Raw genomic sequence first — 17,322 nt, 5'->3', positions numbered from 1 at the left:
AACTTGTCCTGTGCCTAAGTCTCCCAACTAGGGTTCTGGCCAGGCCAGGCAGGGAGCTTGCAGAAGGGCTGGATTTAGGACAGCAGGTTATGGGGAGCACTGGGAGATACCTGCCTAAGTTGATCAACATTGACTTTAAAATTAAATCTTTTAGAACCCAGTGGAGGCTACCTCTGGGACCAAAGATATCTATTGTCAGATGCATTTGCTCCTGGAGGCTGCCAGCCTGTGGCCTTGGCCCCAGCCCAAGCTGGACACCCCTCTGACCCCCATCATTGGCTGCTGCAAGTGCAGAATGTGCACTGTACTTCCCTGGAAGTGTTTTAGAAGGGCCACCTCTTCCAAGAAGCCTTCTGAGATTGCTACAGCCCACTAGGAATCTTTCTTCTGAGTTAGCCCTGGGGCTAGGGGGTTCCCCTTAGCTTTCTCCCAGACTTCCCTTGGGGGCCAAACATGGGTCAGAGCCTACTTTCCATACTTCAGAGTAAGTACCAGTCTGGGGAGAGAGGAGAACAGAGGCAAAGCTTGTGAAACCCCTACTATGTGCCAGGCACTAGTCTGGGAATTTGGGAGATCCATTTCCACCATTCTGTGAGGTTAGTCCTGTTGAACCCACATTACAGATGGGGATACAGATGCTCAGGGAGGTGACGTGACTTGGTCCAGACCACCTAGCTGGTAAGGCAGGGGTATGGAATTCAAACCAAGATGTCCTCTGAGACATGAAGGCATCAAGACCAATTATCCACCTGAGGCTTGACTAATCCTGTCCTCCATTCAGTACATATCCGAACTCTATTTAATCACTTCCAGTGACAGGGAGCTTACCTCCTTCCAAGAGAGTAAGTATATCCCTTTGACCTCTCAAAAGTCCTTCATAGCCTTGAGTCAAAGAGAAAAGGCCATAAAAAATATGGGGTAACATCCACGTGCCAGCCAGCCAGAGCACAGAGGAGAACCAGGGATGGGCGCCCTGACCGAGGCCTCAGCTCCAGGCAGCAGCTGGGTAGGGCCGCTCAGGAGGCTAAGGGACCGGGGTCTCAGCCAAACAGCTATGAGCACTTTCCCAGAGGTGGCAAACCCCTCAGTGATTCCAAGGGGATGGAGGGGCTTTGGGATGGTTCCTGGCAGGGCCCATGGGGTGGGCAGTGGGGCTCTGGGGCCTGTGCACCCCCACACCTCCTACTCCCACAGAGGGACAGGAGCCAGGAGACGGCTTCAGTCAGGAAGCAGCTATTGTCTCGCTGCTGGCCCAGAGCTGTGTCCCATTCAGACACTATTTTTGGCCCCCAAAGGAAGAGGAAAAGAAAGGAAAGAAAGGAGTTGCTGTTCTCAGTGGAACCCTTGCCTGGAAAGAATTCCAGGGCCTGCTGGGCCAGAAAAGGCAGTCACTGTTGGATCAAAAGACCCTGCACTTAAAAGGAGCTGGCAGGGGGCTGCAGCTCAGGGGAGCTGGGGGGAGAGCACAGATGGGGTACCCCAGCCTTTCACACACATTCGGTATTCACTAATTGCAACAACTCACAGAGCAACAGAGGCACAGCATCCGGGGTCCCACCATAGTCGCTAAGCACTAGTAATAATAAGAACACCTACAATAGTTCCTAGCTCCTTCCTGCCCAGAGCCAAGTCTCTGCCAAACACAACCCTTGCTTGACACTCACGATGCTGCTGACCAGAGTGGAGGTAGGGACAAAAATGAGAAGGCTTATCTGTAACTCGGGTAACTGAGGCCCAGGGAGCAGCATGACTGCCAAAATAACAAGCTTGTGAGCCTGCCCCTCCCCCTCCACCTTATGCTACCCCACCTGTTCCTTGCTTTCACCAACTCCAAAACACGAGCCTTCTTTCTGTCCTCAGACACACCTCAGGGCCTTTGTACATGCTATCCCTAAACAATGTACATTCTTGCCTGGCCCCTTTCTCTGACTGGTTTCTTCTCGCACTTTATTTCAAATGCCCCCTCCCCTGAGAAGCCTTCCGTGATTACCCAACCAAAATTCCCTCCCCATCCACCACTCTCTTCCATGTTGCTTTATCTTATTAACTTAATAGCACTTAACACTGTCTGAAATGCCCCAGCAATTTGTTTGTTGGCTATTTTTCAATGTTTGCTCTGTTCTTAGCTCTCTTACCTCCCACTTGTATCTCCAGTATGTAGCACAGTGTGTGGTTTACAGTAGATGCTCAATGACTGCTAGTTAACGATGAATAAAACAGAGCTGGCACTTTAACTCATATCAACAGGCTCCAAGCCTCTTCCCAATAGGAACCAATTCCTGATGCTGTACATCTGACCCCAAAGTGTAACTTGGGAAGGGTGTTTCAGCACTGAGCCAACCCCTCTCTCCAGATCTGAATAGGTCAGGAGCATACACACCTCTGCCAGGTGCTTGGCCCGAGAGGGACTCTCAAGTCTGTGCATAGACTGAAAGCAGGGATAGGAACTGAGATGCCAGCCTAAGTTCTCCAGTACACAGCTGCTAGTAAAGACTCCAAGAAGTCCTGCAGTGTGGAAGCCTAGCAACCCAAGCCTTTCTTAAACCACTGGGGCCATGGACTTACTTTCAAAGTTGCTGAATTAGATCACATCTGAATTCATGATCAACAGACCTTGGGTTTCTCCTGACATGAGGTGAAGTTATCACCTCCATGCAGAAGGCTTCAGAGCCCAGGAACAGGAGCCTGTCCTCCTCATCCCTACACACATGGGGCTGTGAACACTCCACCCTCCCTCAAGAGCAGTTACTGCAGCTTCCAACTCTGGTTCCCCAAACCCAGGTCAGGAGCAGAGTTGAGACTCCTGGGCATGCTGACATCTGCTGCAACGTCTCATGGTGAAGCACTGGGTGTCCTCCCACCACAGCTGGCAATGGGTGCTGCACCCAGGCCCAGCCCCCCACCCCAGTCCAGGGACCAGGACCTGGGCCTGCTCAGCTCCCAGCCCAGAAGCCAGAGAACAGACCCTGCCCATCCGGTCTGGGGTATGTGCATAGGCAGCAGAGCCTGACAGGGTGCAGCAGGCGTGGCCACTGATGTGGGATAAGAACAGCTTTGAAGAAACTGCATGAGGATCCTTTCCAGCCCTGCCTGCTGCCCCTGGCTCTGGCAAGGTGATGTCACATGCAGGCGTGTGGGTGGGGAGGTGCCGAGAGAACAAGAACACCCCTACCCAGTCACAGGCCTAGTGGGTGCGGGAGAACAAGGGCAGCGCCAGCTCCATGATGACCTGGGAGGTGGGTGTTCCCTGCTTCCCAAGGCCTCCATCGACCCCTCCGGCCTCCCCCTAGTGCCAATCCCGAGGGCTCTCACCCTCCCTGCCCTCCATCCAGCTCATTGAGCTGTTAGGAGGCTGGTAGGAGGCTCCTGTAGAGGCCACTGGATGCACTGATGGGGCATGGTGAGAGAGGCCAGGCTGGGAGGTTTCCAGAGGGAAGTGCCCCCTGCCCACACACACTGCCTGATGCTGCTAGGGTGACCAGGGGCCTGCTTGGGGACTTAGCGCCTGGGGAGACCGTGGGACTTGGGTGCCTCTCCCCTCCAGGGCCAGAAAAGCTCAGGGTTGGAAGGAGCTGCAAAGAACCCCAGGTGATGCTGAAGTCCCTCTGCAACTCCCTGCCAGATTTAAACACCTGCCAGGATGGGGAACTCACTGTCTCAAACAGGAACAGCCCTCTGTGGTACCATGGCAAAAAGTCCAGGCCCGAGGGCAGAAGACCTGGATTCAGGCTCATGCTACCACCCACTGACAGGCTAGAGAACTTGGGGCCTGTTTCCTCATCTGTGAAATGTGGATGAAGATTCAAATGTTTGAGGGCCAGCGGCACCCAAGACTGAATGAGCATCTTTGCAGGCAGTGAAGCTGTAGGCGCTAGAGGTGGGGGCTGGGATATGAGTCACCCCAGGAGTTTGACACATGCACAGACGGTGACAGACCCAGAGAAGCAGCAGGCAGAGGGCACCAGGCCAAGCATGGCTCAGCCACCCCGGCCAGTCCTGGGGTTCACCCTTTGCATTTGTTACCATCAAGGCAGGTGGGTCTGAGCAATTGTCCCCCTGCTCCAGGGTCAGAAACCCAGGGTGCTAACCGCAGAGCCACTCCCCGAGGGCCAGCTTTAGCCAGCCAACTGGCTGGCTCCCAGGGGCCATGGGAACTTGGCCCAGCAGAGCAGTGACCACAGAGTGCTGCCCCAGGACGCCAGGCCAACTTCACTCAGGCCTCCCCTATAAGCCCAGGACAGTGGCCGAGCCAGTTAGGCCTTGGGTCTCAGGGAGGAGGGGGCGGGAGCACCAGGCTTGGGCAGTTCCTCATGCCAGCAGATCAGGACACCGTGGGATGGGAGTGTCCGAGGGGACAGGTCCTTTGCAACTGGGGCCTTTCCCGGTGATGTCATGGGAGGACAAGTCTACTGCTTCGGGAGCTGCTCCCTAAGAGAAGGGCTTGATGGTGGCCCAGAATGGTGGCAGTGACAGCATCACTTAGGCTGTGCCAAGCACTGTACTCAGCACTCAAGATTTAGTGCTCACTTAACTCTCTCAAGATGCCATTACCACCATCATTTGAAAGATGAGGAAAGCAAGGCACAGAGCAGCTAATACACATGTCCAGGCTCAAACAGCTGGTGGAGCTGGGACAGAACCAGGTAGCCCCAGGGCCATCCGCCTGAGGCTGCCCCTTCCAGGGTGATGGAGGAGCAAAGGTCCCAGACAGCTGGGGAGGGAGCAGTCCAGGGACCCGACAGCATGCAGCTGTCTCAGTTCATCCTCACAAGGTCTCATTCAGATATTAGAAATTTATATCTTTACCCCCAGTTTATGACTTAAGTAATGAGGCTGAGAGAAATTAAGCCACTTGCAGAAGTCGCTATTCAGAAATTAAACCTAGTTCCAACTCTACTACCATGTGACCTGAAGACAAGCCCTTAGCTAAGGTTTCAGGGAGACCTCTCGAAGCAGTGCATTATGCTAAGTACACACTTTGCAGCCATGTGCTGCCCCCAATTCCAGCAATAACCCTGCTGGGAGGGCAGGGGGACCATCAACTCCACGTATTGGTGAGAACATTGAGAGGTCTAGGAAGGTTGCAACCTTGGGCAGCAGGATACAAGCTCCTGATGCCCTCTTCCCCGAAGTAGCCTTGAGAGACAAGGACAGGGCTTCTGGGGGGCGGAAAGCAGAGGCTTGCACACGGGGTAGAGGGGTGGCCAAAGTGGTTCTAGTGTCTCACGGTTGCTTGTTTGGAGTAGTTTAAGTGGCGTGAGCCTGGAGGGCCAGCCTGGAGCCATTAGCTGCAGAAGTGCCAGAGCTGAGCTGGCTCCTGGGCAGGGAGGCCCCACCCCCAGCCCATCTCCCTCTAATGCAGGGACCTGTCCACTGGTGCCTGGAAGCTCTGCCAGCTCCTCTAAGTCTCAGCTTTTATCTCTGCCTGCCTGGAACTGCCAAGCATACCACAAACTGCCTGAGCCTGAGCCAGTACCAGCCCAGGGGCCTGATGTCTACCCCACTGGCCTCTCCACCAGAGCGCATGGGGCAGGAGAGGGAAGGGTAGGTCCTGCCAGCCCATGTGGCCCCAGCTCTCCCAAGGGGAGGCAGGAGGAGGTCACCCCAAGTTATTGCAAGTTATCTCTGGGCCTCACTGCACCATCTGCCCAATGGGGAGATCATGGTAAAGGCTAACATTTATATGGGCCAGACGCTGTTCTGAACACCTTACCACAGTCACTCCCTAATGTGCACCACAGACCCTGATAGATACTGTTGTTACCTACATTGCCCAGATGAGGAAACTGAGGCAGACGCCCAAGTTCACACCACCAGAGAGGATCAAAAGCCAGGATTCTTCCCAGGCCAGCAGCCTTGCTAGCTCTGTGGGTCCCATCGCCCAAGAGGTGCACCGGCTTGTCGCAGCAAAGAGGGGGTTCAAGACAAGGGCACATGCCCTCCAACTCCAGCACAGAGGCTGGCCTGGCCAGGGAGCCCCACTCCACCAAGAGGGGCTGGAGAGCATGGTGGGCAAGAGCAGGTGGACAGGCTGAAGCCCCAAAGATGAGGGGTTCCTCATGGGTAAGCCCCCTGGGCCTCAGTGTCTCCATCCCGAGAGCAGGCACTTCAGGAGCACTGACCTCACAGGAAGAAAGGTGGGTGGCCAGAGTCGGAGGGCAGGGAGAGTCAGGATTGTCCTGGCCCAGGCTGAGCCATGGGGGAACCAGAGAGAGTTTGGGCCTTGAGGGGCCTGGGGAGGTACCTCAAGGACCTCCTGATGGGGCGTGAGAACCAGACTGGCAGAGGGCAAGGTCTCAGCCTGGGGAGGTTGAGGCCCGTCCAGGGCCCCAACACCCACTCCATTTGAGAGGCCCCTTTGTGCCCGCCCTGCCCCACCCCCACTTGCCATCTGCCTGGTCCCTGGGATCCTGGTCCCCCAGCTGCCGGATTTGCTCACATGATGCCCCATCTGCTGTGAGTCAGAAGGCAGGGTCCACAGGGCCACCCCGAGGACAGGGTTGGGGGTGCCAGGACCTGCTCAGGCCTTGGTTTGGGGGTAAAATGGCACTGGGGTTTCAAGCTGTGTTGCCACATTTCTCCCTCCCCCACCTGTACTCCTGACATCCCTCTGCCTCCTCGCATCCTCCCTCAGAGCCCTGTCCCCTACTCTGCACCCCTGCCATATATATGCCCCCTGTCCCTGCATCCCAGAAAGGGGCGTAGCCCCCCCCCCCCAACTGCCCACACTCAGCTCTTGCTGAGGATGAAGTGCCCGGGGCCCAGCTGGACCACGGTCCACATCGCCTCTCCATGGCCGTGCCTCGTGCCCCCTCCTATCTTGGTCATGCTGGGCCCTGCTCACAAGGTCATCCTCAGAACACACAGACCCTGCCCCAGCTCTGCCACCTCTTTTACCTGCTACCTCCTTACCTGCGCGGCCACCTCCCACTCTGTCCCTACAGCTATGAAGCCGCCCTCCAAGAATGAGCCTTGAGACCCACTTCCTGGGCCCGAGCCAGTCACACCAGCCCCACATCACAGCCCTGCCCTTTCGAACCTTCTGGGGTCACAGCTTGGGCACCCAGCCTCTGCCTGGCCACTTCCCTGACCTGGCTGCTGGCTACAGTGGGCCTCAAGTCCTTCCACCTTCCCTTCCCCGCAGAGGAGATGAGGACCTGCTGCCCTGGCACTCCAGGCCCCATAAAATGACCCATGCCAGGTCTCTGGTGCCATCACCTGCCCCATTTCCCCAGCTCTCACCATTCCCAAGCCTTTTCCCATGCAGCGTCGTCAGCCCAGAACGTCCCCCCGCACTCCCATCAGCCTCTAATTGCCCTCTGCAGAGCTGCCAGGGGCCTCCTAGGTCAGAAGGTTCTCTCTTCCTCAACCAGCAAGTTTATCTCACTCCTCAGCCTCAGATCTTAACTGTCCTGTTTGTTTGTGTCCCTGACAAGATGGGGTGTCCCAGCCAGTCTGCCCAGCCCCTGCTCAGTGACCCAGGGAGCTGAAGCCGGCAACACCAGAACAGCCTCTCCCTCACGACCTCGCCTGGAGTGGGGTCCTCCACAGCCGGACCTCCCAGTCAAGCCCCGGGACCCTGCAGGAGGCAGGGCAACTACTGTCACCCACACACAGCCATTTAGCAGCTGGAACAGCTGAGGCCCAGAGAGAGGCAACCGCGGTGCTGCCATGGCCAAGCTGGTCTCAGGTCCCTGGCATCCTTGCAGCAGGGCGGGGTTTGGGTCTGGCCCCAGGAGCTCATCTCACCCCTGGACATCGGCAGGGACGACCCAATGGAAGCCCTGGCCTGGGCTCTGGGGAGCCAGCTCAGCAGCTGGTGGCTCTCCCCGGCGGAGACACTTTTTCCCACTCAGTCTCCAACCCCAGGGAGCCCCTTCTGCCCTCTGGGTTCCCACAATGAGGGGCAGGGGCCTTGGCTCCGGGTCTGCGTTCCCACAAGGTCTAGAGAATCTTATCTGTCTCATTCACTGCCATGCCCTCCAAGCCTAGGACAATACCAGGCACACAGTAGGCACTCAATAAATGTTTACATGAAAAACTTCCTTGGCTCCCTGGAGCTACAAGGGCTATTCCTACCCACCCCACATACCCCAGGCCAGAGGAGTTCAGGCAGGGTGGCAGTGGGCACGAGAGAAGGGCAAGAGGGACCCTGCTTTACTCCTGCCCCCAACCTTCCTCAGCAAAAAGAGCACCAGCCCCTCCCATGATGCCATGGGAGACCCCAACTCAGCACCACAGGAGGGGGATTGGTGGGAGAGGAGGGGAGGACAGGAACCAGCAGTCCCCCTGGGGAGTAGGGCATTGATAGCACCTGGTGGGAGGCCCTATCCGTGGCAAGCAGACGGAAGCCTGGGGTCTTGTGGTTAGCGGGCAGTGGGCTCTCCAGCCCTCGGCCCCTGCTTCCCCATCTGTCTGCCCCTGGCCCCAAGGACATTCTCTTGCCCCAGACCTCCACGTTCAAACCCCATGGCCAGGACTACCTTGTCCAGAAGGTGGCCTGTGTGATGAATGGCCAGACTGCCCCTGGCTGGCTTGGGGCCCCAGCCCCAGCCCCAAGCAGTTGTAGGCGAGGCTGCCCTCAAGAGCTCCGTGCCCAGCACCCTGCAGCAGCCTGCAGTCCCGACGCTGGACCCTCGCTCCCATCTCCAAACTGATGTGACCTGGGGAAAGCCACCCACCTTCCCAGAGCCTCGGTTCTTCCCTCCTTGCAGCGGAAGCAGGAGCAGACAGAGATCTCACAGCCCAGAGAATAGAGCCCAGCTTGCTGGCCCCAGTGACTACCATCTGAGCCTCAGTTTCCCCAGCTGACAGATGACTATGTCTGTGTCTCTCCACTTGATCAGACCAGTGGCTCTGAGAAGTTCCATTTTCTTGGACCCCAACCTCTTCTCAGACATCCCCCTGCCCATCCAGCCCCAACCCTAGAGACACAGTAGGGCAGTGCTCCTCTGAGCTAGCCACCCTGCCCCATACCAGCAACTCCCAATTCCCTGCACCACTACCACTCCACCCTCCACCACCCACAGTCCCATCCCTCTGCCTCCTGGAGTCACACCCGTGATCTGGTACCTAGCGCCAGGTAGAGGGTCCTACGTCGAGCCAGGCTGCTAGAACGCCTTTCAAGATCCACTTCCGAGGCTTAACGTGCCAGCCTTGGTCCTGCTACTGAGCTGGAGTGCGTGGGTGGCTCCAGCCCCTCTCCCGCAGCGGGCAAGGCGGGCAGCCAGTGCGGAGCCAGAGCGGCGGCCAGGGGAGGCGCTAGGGTGCGTTTGGTAGGGGGACGCCCCCCTCCTGCCCCAGCTGGGCTCCTCCCTCCTCCCTAGCTTGGCTGGGGATGACGGGGCCACAGTGAGTCACGGACTTCTCAGAGGGAGGCTGGGAGGGGGCAGGGCTGAGAGAGCTGAGGCGGTGATCCTGGGGGATACCCATGACTCAGCACAGGGTAAGGGGGCACCTCAGCCTCACCCCCTATGCAGGCAGACAGGTGCCAGGCTTCACGGGCCCACAACACTGGGGACAACCGCCTCTCTGCCCTCCATCTGTTGCTTGCATCAGGCTGTTCTTCCCCAAAGTGCCCCATAGACAGGCCAGCCTTGCCGTGACAACAGGCCCCTCAGATGCTGGCCCCCCCCTCACCTCTTGGCCCAGGCGACAACTGCCCCTTCCTGAAGGAGAGTCCAACCTCTTTGGCAGCAGCCAGGAGCTGTTGACCGGCAGAGCGGAAGGCACGCCTGAGGGAGGAGGGGTGTCAATAGTCCTGGCACACTGCCAGTCAGGCCGTGCACAACTGGCCACCTGACCTTAAGTCTTCCCTGAGCCTCAGTCCTCACAGCAGGGGAACCCATCTCAGGGCTCCCAAGCACACACAGCTTCAAGATTCCAAGGGTCAAGTTCTGGGTTCTGAAACCTCAGGTGTTTCAGGCAATGGCTTCTTTTAGTCCATCTGCTGGGCCCAAAGGTAAACTGAGGCCCAGGTAAAGAACCACTTCTAATGGCTCCAAAAGCTCAGAGAGAGAAATCTGGAAATTGGCTGATGCCCCCATGCCCTTTCAGGCCACTGGCCTGTTAGGAGCTCCCTCCCACTGCTAAGGTTCGTGGCCTCTCTGGGAGGCAGGGAGCTTCAGAGAGCTCACAACCCACCCTGCAGAAGGCAGACTCCCTGTCTTCCCTCATCCCTCCACCATGGCCAAATGATTCCCAAGTCATAGGTGCGGTAAGGATTTCACAACATAATGAGAGTAGGTAATGACAGCAACAGTAATAACAATAATAATCGTGATGTCACATTTACTAGCCATTTACTACATTCCAGGTTCTTCCCTAACGCCATAGCACCACAGGACAGTGGCGAGGAGGAAAACGTGTTGCTCAGACCAGTGCCAGGCACTTGATAAACCCTTAATAAATATTTGTGTGAGTGGTGATGAAGGGAAAGCACAAGGTGGAGAAATGAGGCCCAGAGAAGGGAATGAACTTCCCCAGGATCACACAGCTGGAAAGTGGCAGAGTCAGGACAGAAGTCCAGGCAGTCTGGCCCCACACCGTCTCTCCTCACTGCTCATGAATCAACCTTCCCCAGACCTCGAGAGCGGACCTGGACACGGTGGGTGCTCAGGACACTGTGCGCCCCTTCTCTCTTGCAGGCATCTGCGTTCTGAGAGCAGGCCTGGAAATCACCTAATGCAGCACAAATGGAAACTTTTCAGACAGCCTAGGAGACCAAGGATCGCTGTGGCTGAACTGTACCCCTCACCTGCCTGTGAAACTAAGCTTCATGAGGGGAAAGGCAATGAAGCTACCTGGTGGGGTGCAGGAGGCATCCAGGCCAGAGCTGCCAGATAGCAGTACTATGTTCTCCAAGCCCATGCCACACTGTGGACACATGGCCCACGTCCAGCCTGCTGTTCCCTCCCAGGACTACAGTGGGCACTCCCTCATTGCCAGGGCAGGAAGGGCCAGCCCCCACTGGGGTCCAGGAAACCAGTGAGTGGAAGTGAGTTATCCAGGGAAGAATGGGGAGCCCCTGACATGCTGAGTGCCTAGGCAAGTCACTGCCTCTAACCGGCAGTTTTCCAAGGTCTGTCCTTCAGGGCCTGGAGCTGGTAGCTGGGGCAGCCTCAGCTGTTCCCCAGGGTCCAGGGCAGCAGGGCAGCAGGGCAGCAGTCCTCCACACACACACCACAGAGGGAGCTGGCCAGCAGGTGCCACTTTCTCTGCAGATGACAGGGGCCACTGAGCTGCACGGCAGAGCAAGGGATGGGGGTGCCTGAAGCCAGCAGCCACTCTGGCCACACAGGCAAGACCTACGGGGTGACCCAGCCGGGGAGAAGGTGGCTTGCCAAGCTCGGCCGGCCCTCTCACCACTGGGCTTCTCAGAGACCTACTCTGTACCGAGTACTGTGCGAGGCTCTAGGCCAGGGTGGGGAGCGGGCCCCAGCTCCGAGTCTGGTTCACATCAGTGGGGGGCACCAGGGAGTCAGTTCTCAGCACCGCAGAGCTCTCAGAAGGCTCTGGGAGTCAAAGGTGCGAAACCAAATAAATTAATTATTAATCATAATGCTACTTATTATTTGTACTAATAACAGGACTGACAATAGCAGCTGTGCCCATAGGAATCCCTGCGTGAGATGTGTGGATCATTCTGATTTCACCTTCCCGATGCTGTGGGCTGGCCCACCGTGCTGCTGGCGACACAGGTAGCTCAGCCAAGGCCACACAGCCGGCCTGTGGCTGGGTCCCCCCGTGTGTGGGCCCTAACCAAGCACCTGCAAGATGCCATCATCTCTTAGGAGTTCCTCACACTCATCCTCTCCTTTGGTTCTCACAACATTTGCTCTCCCAACTTCACAGAAGAATGCCCAAGGTACAGAGGGGGTGAGGGCCTTGCCCGTGCCCTTTAGAGACAAAGCCAGGGTTTAACCAAGTGTGTTGGTCCCAGAGCCCTGACTGGGTCTTGAAGGAGGGGTTTCAGCAGAGACCAGCAGGAAGGGCATTCCAGGTAGAATGAACAGCATCAACAGACATAGGGACATGGGACATGGGAACCATTCTTGGAAAGAAATGGGATTATTAGGGGCGTAGGGGTAGATTCTGGAAGATTATGAAAAACCTAATTTTGATTTTAATGGGGTCTCATCAAAAACACTGAGAAGTCAGGGAAGGTGTTTGGTAGGGAAGTGCACGGTCAGGGCTCAAACCGTGGCCCACAGCCTGGGCTGAGAACTTGTTAGGAATCCAGCATCACAACTGTGCCCCAGACCAGCTGCATCAGAATAAGTGTGTGAATAAGATGTCCACATGGTTCCAGCATCTGTTAAAGCAGGAGAAACCCTGGTCTAGACTCTAGAGGCTCGTACCAGCAATGGTGGGGTGGGATGGGTGGAGGGGTGGTGGGAGACCAGGGTGCAGCAGGGCACTGGAAGAGATGGAGGCAGAGAGAGCAGTGGTCCAAGAGACTTTGTTCCAATAAACTAGAGAAGGGCTAGAATCCTCCACCCTCCAAGTGCCAGGGAGGGGAGAAGGGAGTCAGATGGCCCCGATGTATGGTGGGACAGGGAGTGCAGGATGAAGTAGAGATGTGGGAAGCAGAGAAAAGGCTACTCCTGGGCAAAATGGAATGGGGGCACCCCTGTGACATGTGGGGGGCCTTCCAACAGGTGGCTAGAAACACATGCTAGGGCTCAGGGTGCAGGGCTAGGGTCCTCCAAGCCCAGGGAATGTCACAAGTTTACCAGCTGGTGACAGAGGGAAGAGGGGAGTACAGAAAGCTGAACGTACATTTTAAGATCTTCATTTTAAGGTGCAGGAGGTGGGCGATGCTGCAGCTGAGAGGGTGGGGGCCAGACTCTGCACTCAGGCTGCCTGGCTTCTACTCCTGGCTCTGCCAGCTGAGTGATTCAGGTAGCATCTCTATAGCTAACCACCTCCTCAAAAGGGGGCAATACCAGCACCACCCATAATAATAAACGAGGGCACATAAGTCAAGCTCACAACCAGGCATGAGTGAGCACCCATGATATGCTGTTCAGAGAAACCTGCACATGAGACATAAATGGGACTGCTAGGCAGGTGGGAGATTTGGGAGCATGTTTGCACCCAGGACAGGGATAAGAGGATAAGAGATCCATGGTACCCCTGTGAAGGCCAAGCAGATCACTGGGGCAGAATTTGGGCAAGGGGTGGACATTACTGGGCTTGTTCTTGGAGGCCTAACCTTTCTCCACCTCTAACCCTCCATCCAGCATAGTGTGAGCCAGCCTTGTATACTGTGAAGAGCTGTGCCCACCTGCAGGAAAGGTCACAGGCAACCACTGCCCACTTGGAGGTGAGTTTTTTACTGAACAAAGCAGTTCAAGCCCAGACTTCTACCCTGCAAGCTGAGTGGCCTTGCAAATCATTGAGCACCATACCTAATGCACAGGAGGTGCCCAAGATCTCCTCTACAGAATAGTGACAATTGTTCCCCATTTAAAAGAGATGGAAACGGAGGCTCAGAAAGAGAACCTTCCCAAAGACTCACAGCATGTCAGCAACAGAGCCAGGACTTGAACCGGAGTTCTGGACCCATACCACATGCTTTGTGGCCATCCTCCCAGCCACCTTCCTGTTCATTCCCGTGGGAAAACCTCCTGGCCACAGGCACGGGGCACTCACAGCCCCGTGATAACGCTGCCTCCTGTCTCACCCCGCCCCCAGGCCCTCTGCCCATGTGACTCAGCCACTCTCACAAAGGGAGCTGTGTGCCTGTACCCTAGGCTTGCACCCCACCTCCCCCAATGCTCATCCCCCAGCTGGAGAAGGAGCAGGGAGCCTGACATATCCAAGACGTGGGGAGAGCAAGGGGCACTGTCAGCCATTAAAATGGGGCAAGTCTAGTAAGATTCAAGTCCGGGCTTGGGGTACACGAGGTGGGTGCCAGCTCCAGTGAATCGCAAGGCCAAACCAGGAGGAGGGCGGAGACTGCCCAGCTCCGAGACTGGGTTCTTCTGCGTCCTAATTTTCCTGCCCTTATTTGGAGCTCCAAGGACAGACCCAACCCTTTTGGCTCCCTCAGGGGAGGAGTCCAGGTGGGTGTCCTGCCCATGCTTACCTGTATCAGGTTTCAAAAGCACTGGCCTTTATGGTGCCTCCCGCCTGCTGGGCTCCTGTGTCCTCACCTGCTTCCAGCACTGACCTCTCCATTCCTCCCCACCGGAGGTTTCAGCTCAGAGCCCATGAGCCCCTGTTGAGCACTGATTGTGTGCTGGGCAAGTGACTTCCATTTTCTCCCACAACTCTGCCAAGGTGGCCTGGCTTCTCTTGTTGGAACAGGAGACTGAGGCTCAGAGAGGGAGGGGGGCCACCTCAAGGTCACACAGGATTCAAGCCACGATCTGACTTCAAGGCCTGAAACTCCCCCGGTGCCCTCTGCCTGTTCCAGTGGCATCTTGACCACATGCCAACAAGAAGTGGCCTTGGGCCCGGCCCAGACAGGCAGGCAAACAGACATCCCCCCTCCATGGTCACCCTGTTCCTCTTGCTGGAAGAAGCCACTGCAGAATGCAGGTCCTTGCACAGTTCAGGCCGGCTGGGCCTCCAGGGCCCACCCCTGCTGACCTCCCCAGGAGGTGGGCATGCCTGAGTGCCCAGCTGCCCCAGCTACAGGGTGGACAAGCCAGCCACCCCCTCTTCCAGGCATGACGGAATGTCTGCCCTCAGCCCAGCCCCCAGAGTGCACTTGGCAGAGGGGTTTGGGTCCAGCCAGAACAGGCTGGGAAGGTCACTCCGGCTCCGTGCCTGCCTCCTGACTTTCCAGAGCCCCTGAGCCCAGGGCGAGGATGGGCCCACTGAAGATGGGCCGCCAGCCCTACCCCAAGCCCACTCCCATGCCTGCCAGCCAGGGCCACTCTTGCCATGGGTAGCAGGTATCCTGCCGGGCATCCAGAGGCTCAAGTTCCTCAGGTGAGGCCCTATTCATCTGTCAAGGTCAGGCAGCCCTTTGTGGCCCAGGGAACTGGGGCCCGGTGGGTTGGGTGGTGCCCTCCTACTCAGCTTCTGGAGCACAGCCCCTCCTGGGAGTGTGGCAGGTGGCAGGACTGCTCTTCCCAGGGGCACCCTGCTTAGGCCTGGGGCAGACCCAGTGACGGGGAGGCTCCAAACTGCCCCTCACCTCCCCCCAAGACTCTTCCCAGCAGTGCCCCAATGTCCTTCAAACAGCACAGAGTGGGACTCCCCAGGTTCCCTGGGTCCTGGTCTGTGAGATTTGGCTGTCAGCTGCTCACACGCCCAAGACTTAGGCCAAGTGCTTCTGTCAGGCATTGTGGCTCTCATGCCAAGGGAGGCAAATAAAGCCCAGAGAGGTTTAGTGATTACCTACAAGGCAGCACAGCAGTGTGCAAAGATGGCAGGACGTGCTTCGTCTTAAGGGTAACAATGTACCATCTTCTCACCTGACTGCCATAGGGTCCCCAGGGCTCAGGAGCTCCACTTTGACCTCCCCATGATCCCACCCCTGCTCCTACACCCACACCCATGGTGCCCAGCACAGAGCTGTGCTAAGGTATCAGCTGCGGGAGACCCACCTGGGGAGTCATAACGAGGGTGCCCCACATTCCTCACCTGGAAGCTGAGGATGCCACCTCAGTTTTGGTAAAATACAGAGCTGGCGTTGGACATACTTTGTGGAAAGCCCACAGAGCACCCAGCCTCCCAGCCCAGACACCCACCCTCTCCACACAGAAGAGCTGACCTGCCCTGGCAGCCTGGGAGCCGCCAGGGTCTTCCCCGTGCGCCAGGGCGCAGCTGGCTCTGGAGCTGTAGTGAAGCAATGATGACAGCCCCTCATTAGCAGCAGTGGTCTAAGTAACAGAGGGACCGTGGGGGGCCCATTTTACTGCCCACAGGCCCCAGGGAGCCAAGTTGGTGGAGGCAGACCTGGCTGGGTGCCAGGCACCCTCCTGGCACCAGCCACCCACCCCTGGCTGGCTGACATGTGGGGTCTGGAGACTGGGTTTGCATGGGGTGGGGAGGTCCTGGGGGACTGGGGCTCCAGTCTCTGTTTTCAGACCTCTGCCCATGCCTGCCCCCCTCATGGTACAGAAAGGTACAGCCCAGGAAGGAGCACCTGGCCCAGGAGGCACCAGGCAGGGCTGGGCCTCTTCCTCCATGCTGGCTCTGCCTTCCTGGTGTGTGTTCGGCTGCCCTGTAGGAGTCTCATCTTGGAGGCCTGGCCCAGAGCGGGAGCAGTGTGTTATCACCTCCTGCAGCCAGGGTGGGAAGGGCTGTGCTACTGGGTGAGGGGTCTGGGGAGACACGACCCCTGTGCTGGCCTGAGGGGCAGACGTGCCCCCAGACCTAGGCCCTGGGCCCTCCACCGGGATCACCAGGGGAGGCTGCCTTCCTCCTTGTCAAAGTCAAACAAGCCCGGGCCAACCTGCTCCCAAACCGGTTTCCCATGGATCCCGGGAGGAAAGAGGCTCTGGGCACTGGGGGACGCACCAGGCAGCAGAGGCAATGGGTGCACGCCTCCGGTCTCCCTGACCAAGTGCCAGGTTTTGCAGCCTCACCGTGGCCCTCAACCTTCTACAGTCTCCTCCTCTGGGCACTGGGAGCACCCCACACCCCCTGCCAGCCTCCCTGTGCCAAGACAACCATCCCGTGAGCATGCCCAGCCCATACACAGAGCCGTAAGGGGTAACCCCAGGACGGTCAGGGCTTCCAAAGCAGCCCAGAACCCTGACACATGTCTTCTGGGCATTGAATCAGACCTGAGGGACGGCAAGGTCAAATGGGCCAGGCTGGGAGCCACACCCACTGACTTGCCCACCCTGTCCCCTACCCTAAATAGCAGCGTCTTACCTCCAGGCCTGGGCAGGCCCCTGGCTGGACTGTGCCCATGCTTGCCTCCTCCCCTTCTGCCGCCTCCAGGGCTCATGGACACCCAGTCTGAGCTCGTCGGGGCAGGCGGTCCCAGGTGAGGCTCCGCCTGCCTGTCTTGTCCCACTTCCGGCTGCCCCACTGCCAAGGCTGCCGCATCCCTTTCTCATTCCTGGGTTTCTCTCCAGGGCCTGGCTCCTTGGGTGCTGAATGCCCCCCATCACTTGCCTCAGTCCTTTACCCAGGGATGCATGAGCTGCTGGCCCACCCATGGCCCCTGGAGCAGCCTGGGATAGTCGCTGAATGTCTCTGAGTCTCAGGGACCCCCCCCAGGACTTTTGGGGGTTGCTGGCTCTCCCCAGCCCTGTGTAATTACCAACTCTGCAAGTTTCCTCCTGCCTCCTCCCTGAGCTCAGGCCCCACCTGAAGGCGGCCAGACTCACCTGCCTGCAATAAAAACAATCC

The 17,322-nt window shown here is 57.7% G+C and overlaps 1 protein-coding gene across 5 annotated transcripts in view; it reads right to left on the bottom strand.

Annotated features, from left to right (window-relative positions):
• The window catches only part of ADGRG1 (adhesion G protein-coupled receptor G1), a 39,302-nt gene extending 22,321 nt beyond the window's left edge, over positions 1-16,981 (bottom strand). Inside the window, exons 1-2 of one of the 5 annotated variants that reach the window (XM_017675655.3) lie at positions 10,144-10,184; positions 9,640-9,734 (exon numbers count right to left, since the gene is read on the bottom strand). Coding sequence is in view for 1 of the 5 variants with exons in the window: in XM_017675649.3 (XP_017531138.3) it covers positions 16,840-16,878 (39 nt within the window). In the remaining 4 variants the exon portion in view is untranslated. Of the gene's footprint in view, positions 1-9,072; positions 9,325-9,639; positions 9,735-10,143; positions 10,185-14,092; positions 14,114-14,508; positions 14,628-16,839 lie in introns of those variants that run through there. The other 4 variants (XM_017675649.3, XM_017675656.3, XM_017675654.3 and 1 more) reach the window with 4 other exon arrangements.
• Between the last annotated feature and the right edge of the window lie 341 nt (positions 16,982-17,322).

This window comes from Manis javanica, chromosome 17, assembly GCF_040802235.1.
Source record: "Manis javanica isolate MJ-LG chromosome 17, MJ_LKY, whole genome shotgun sequence".
Classification (NCBI taxonomy): Eukaryota; Metazoa; Chordata; class Mammalia; order Pholidota; family Manidae; genus Manis; species Manis javanica.
Note: the sequence above shows the minus strand (reverse complement) of the source record. Positions and strands in the feature narration are given on the sequence as shown.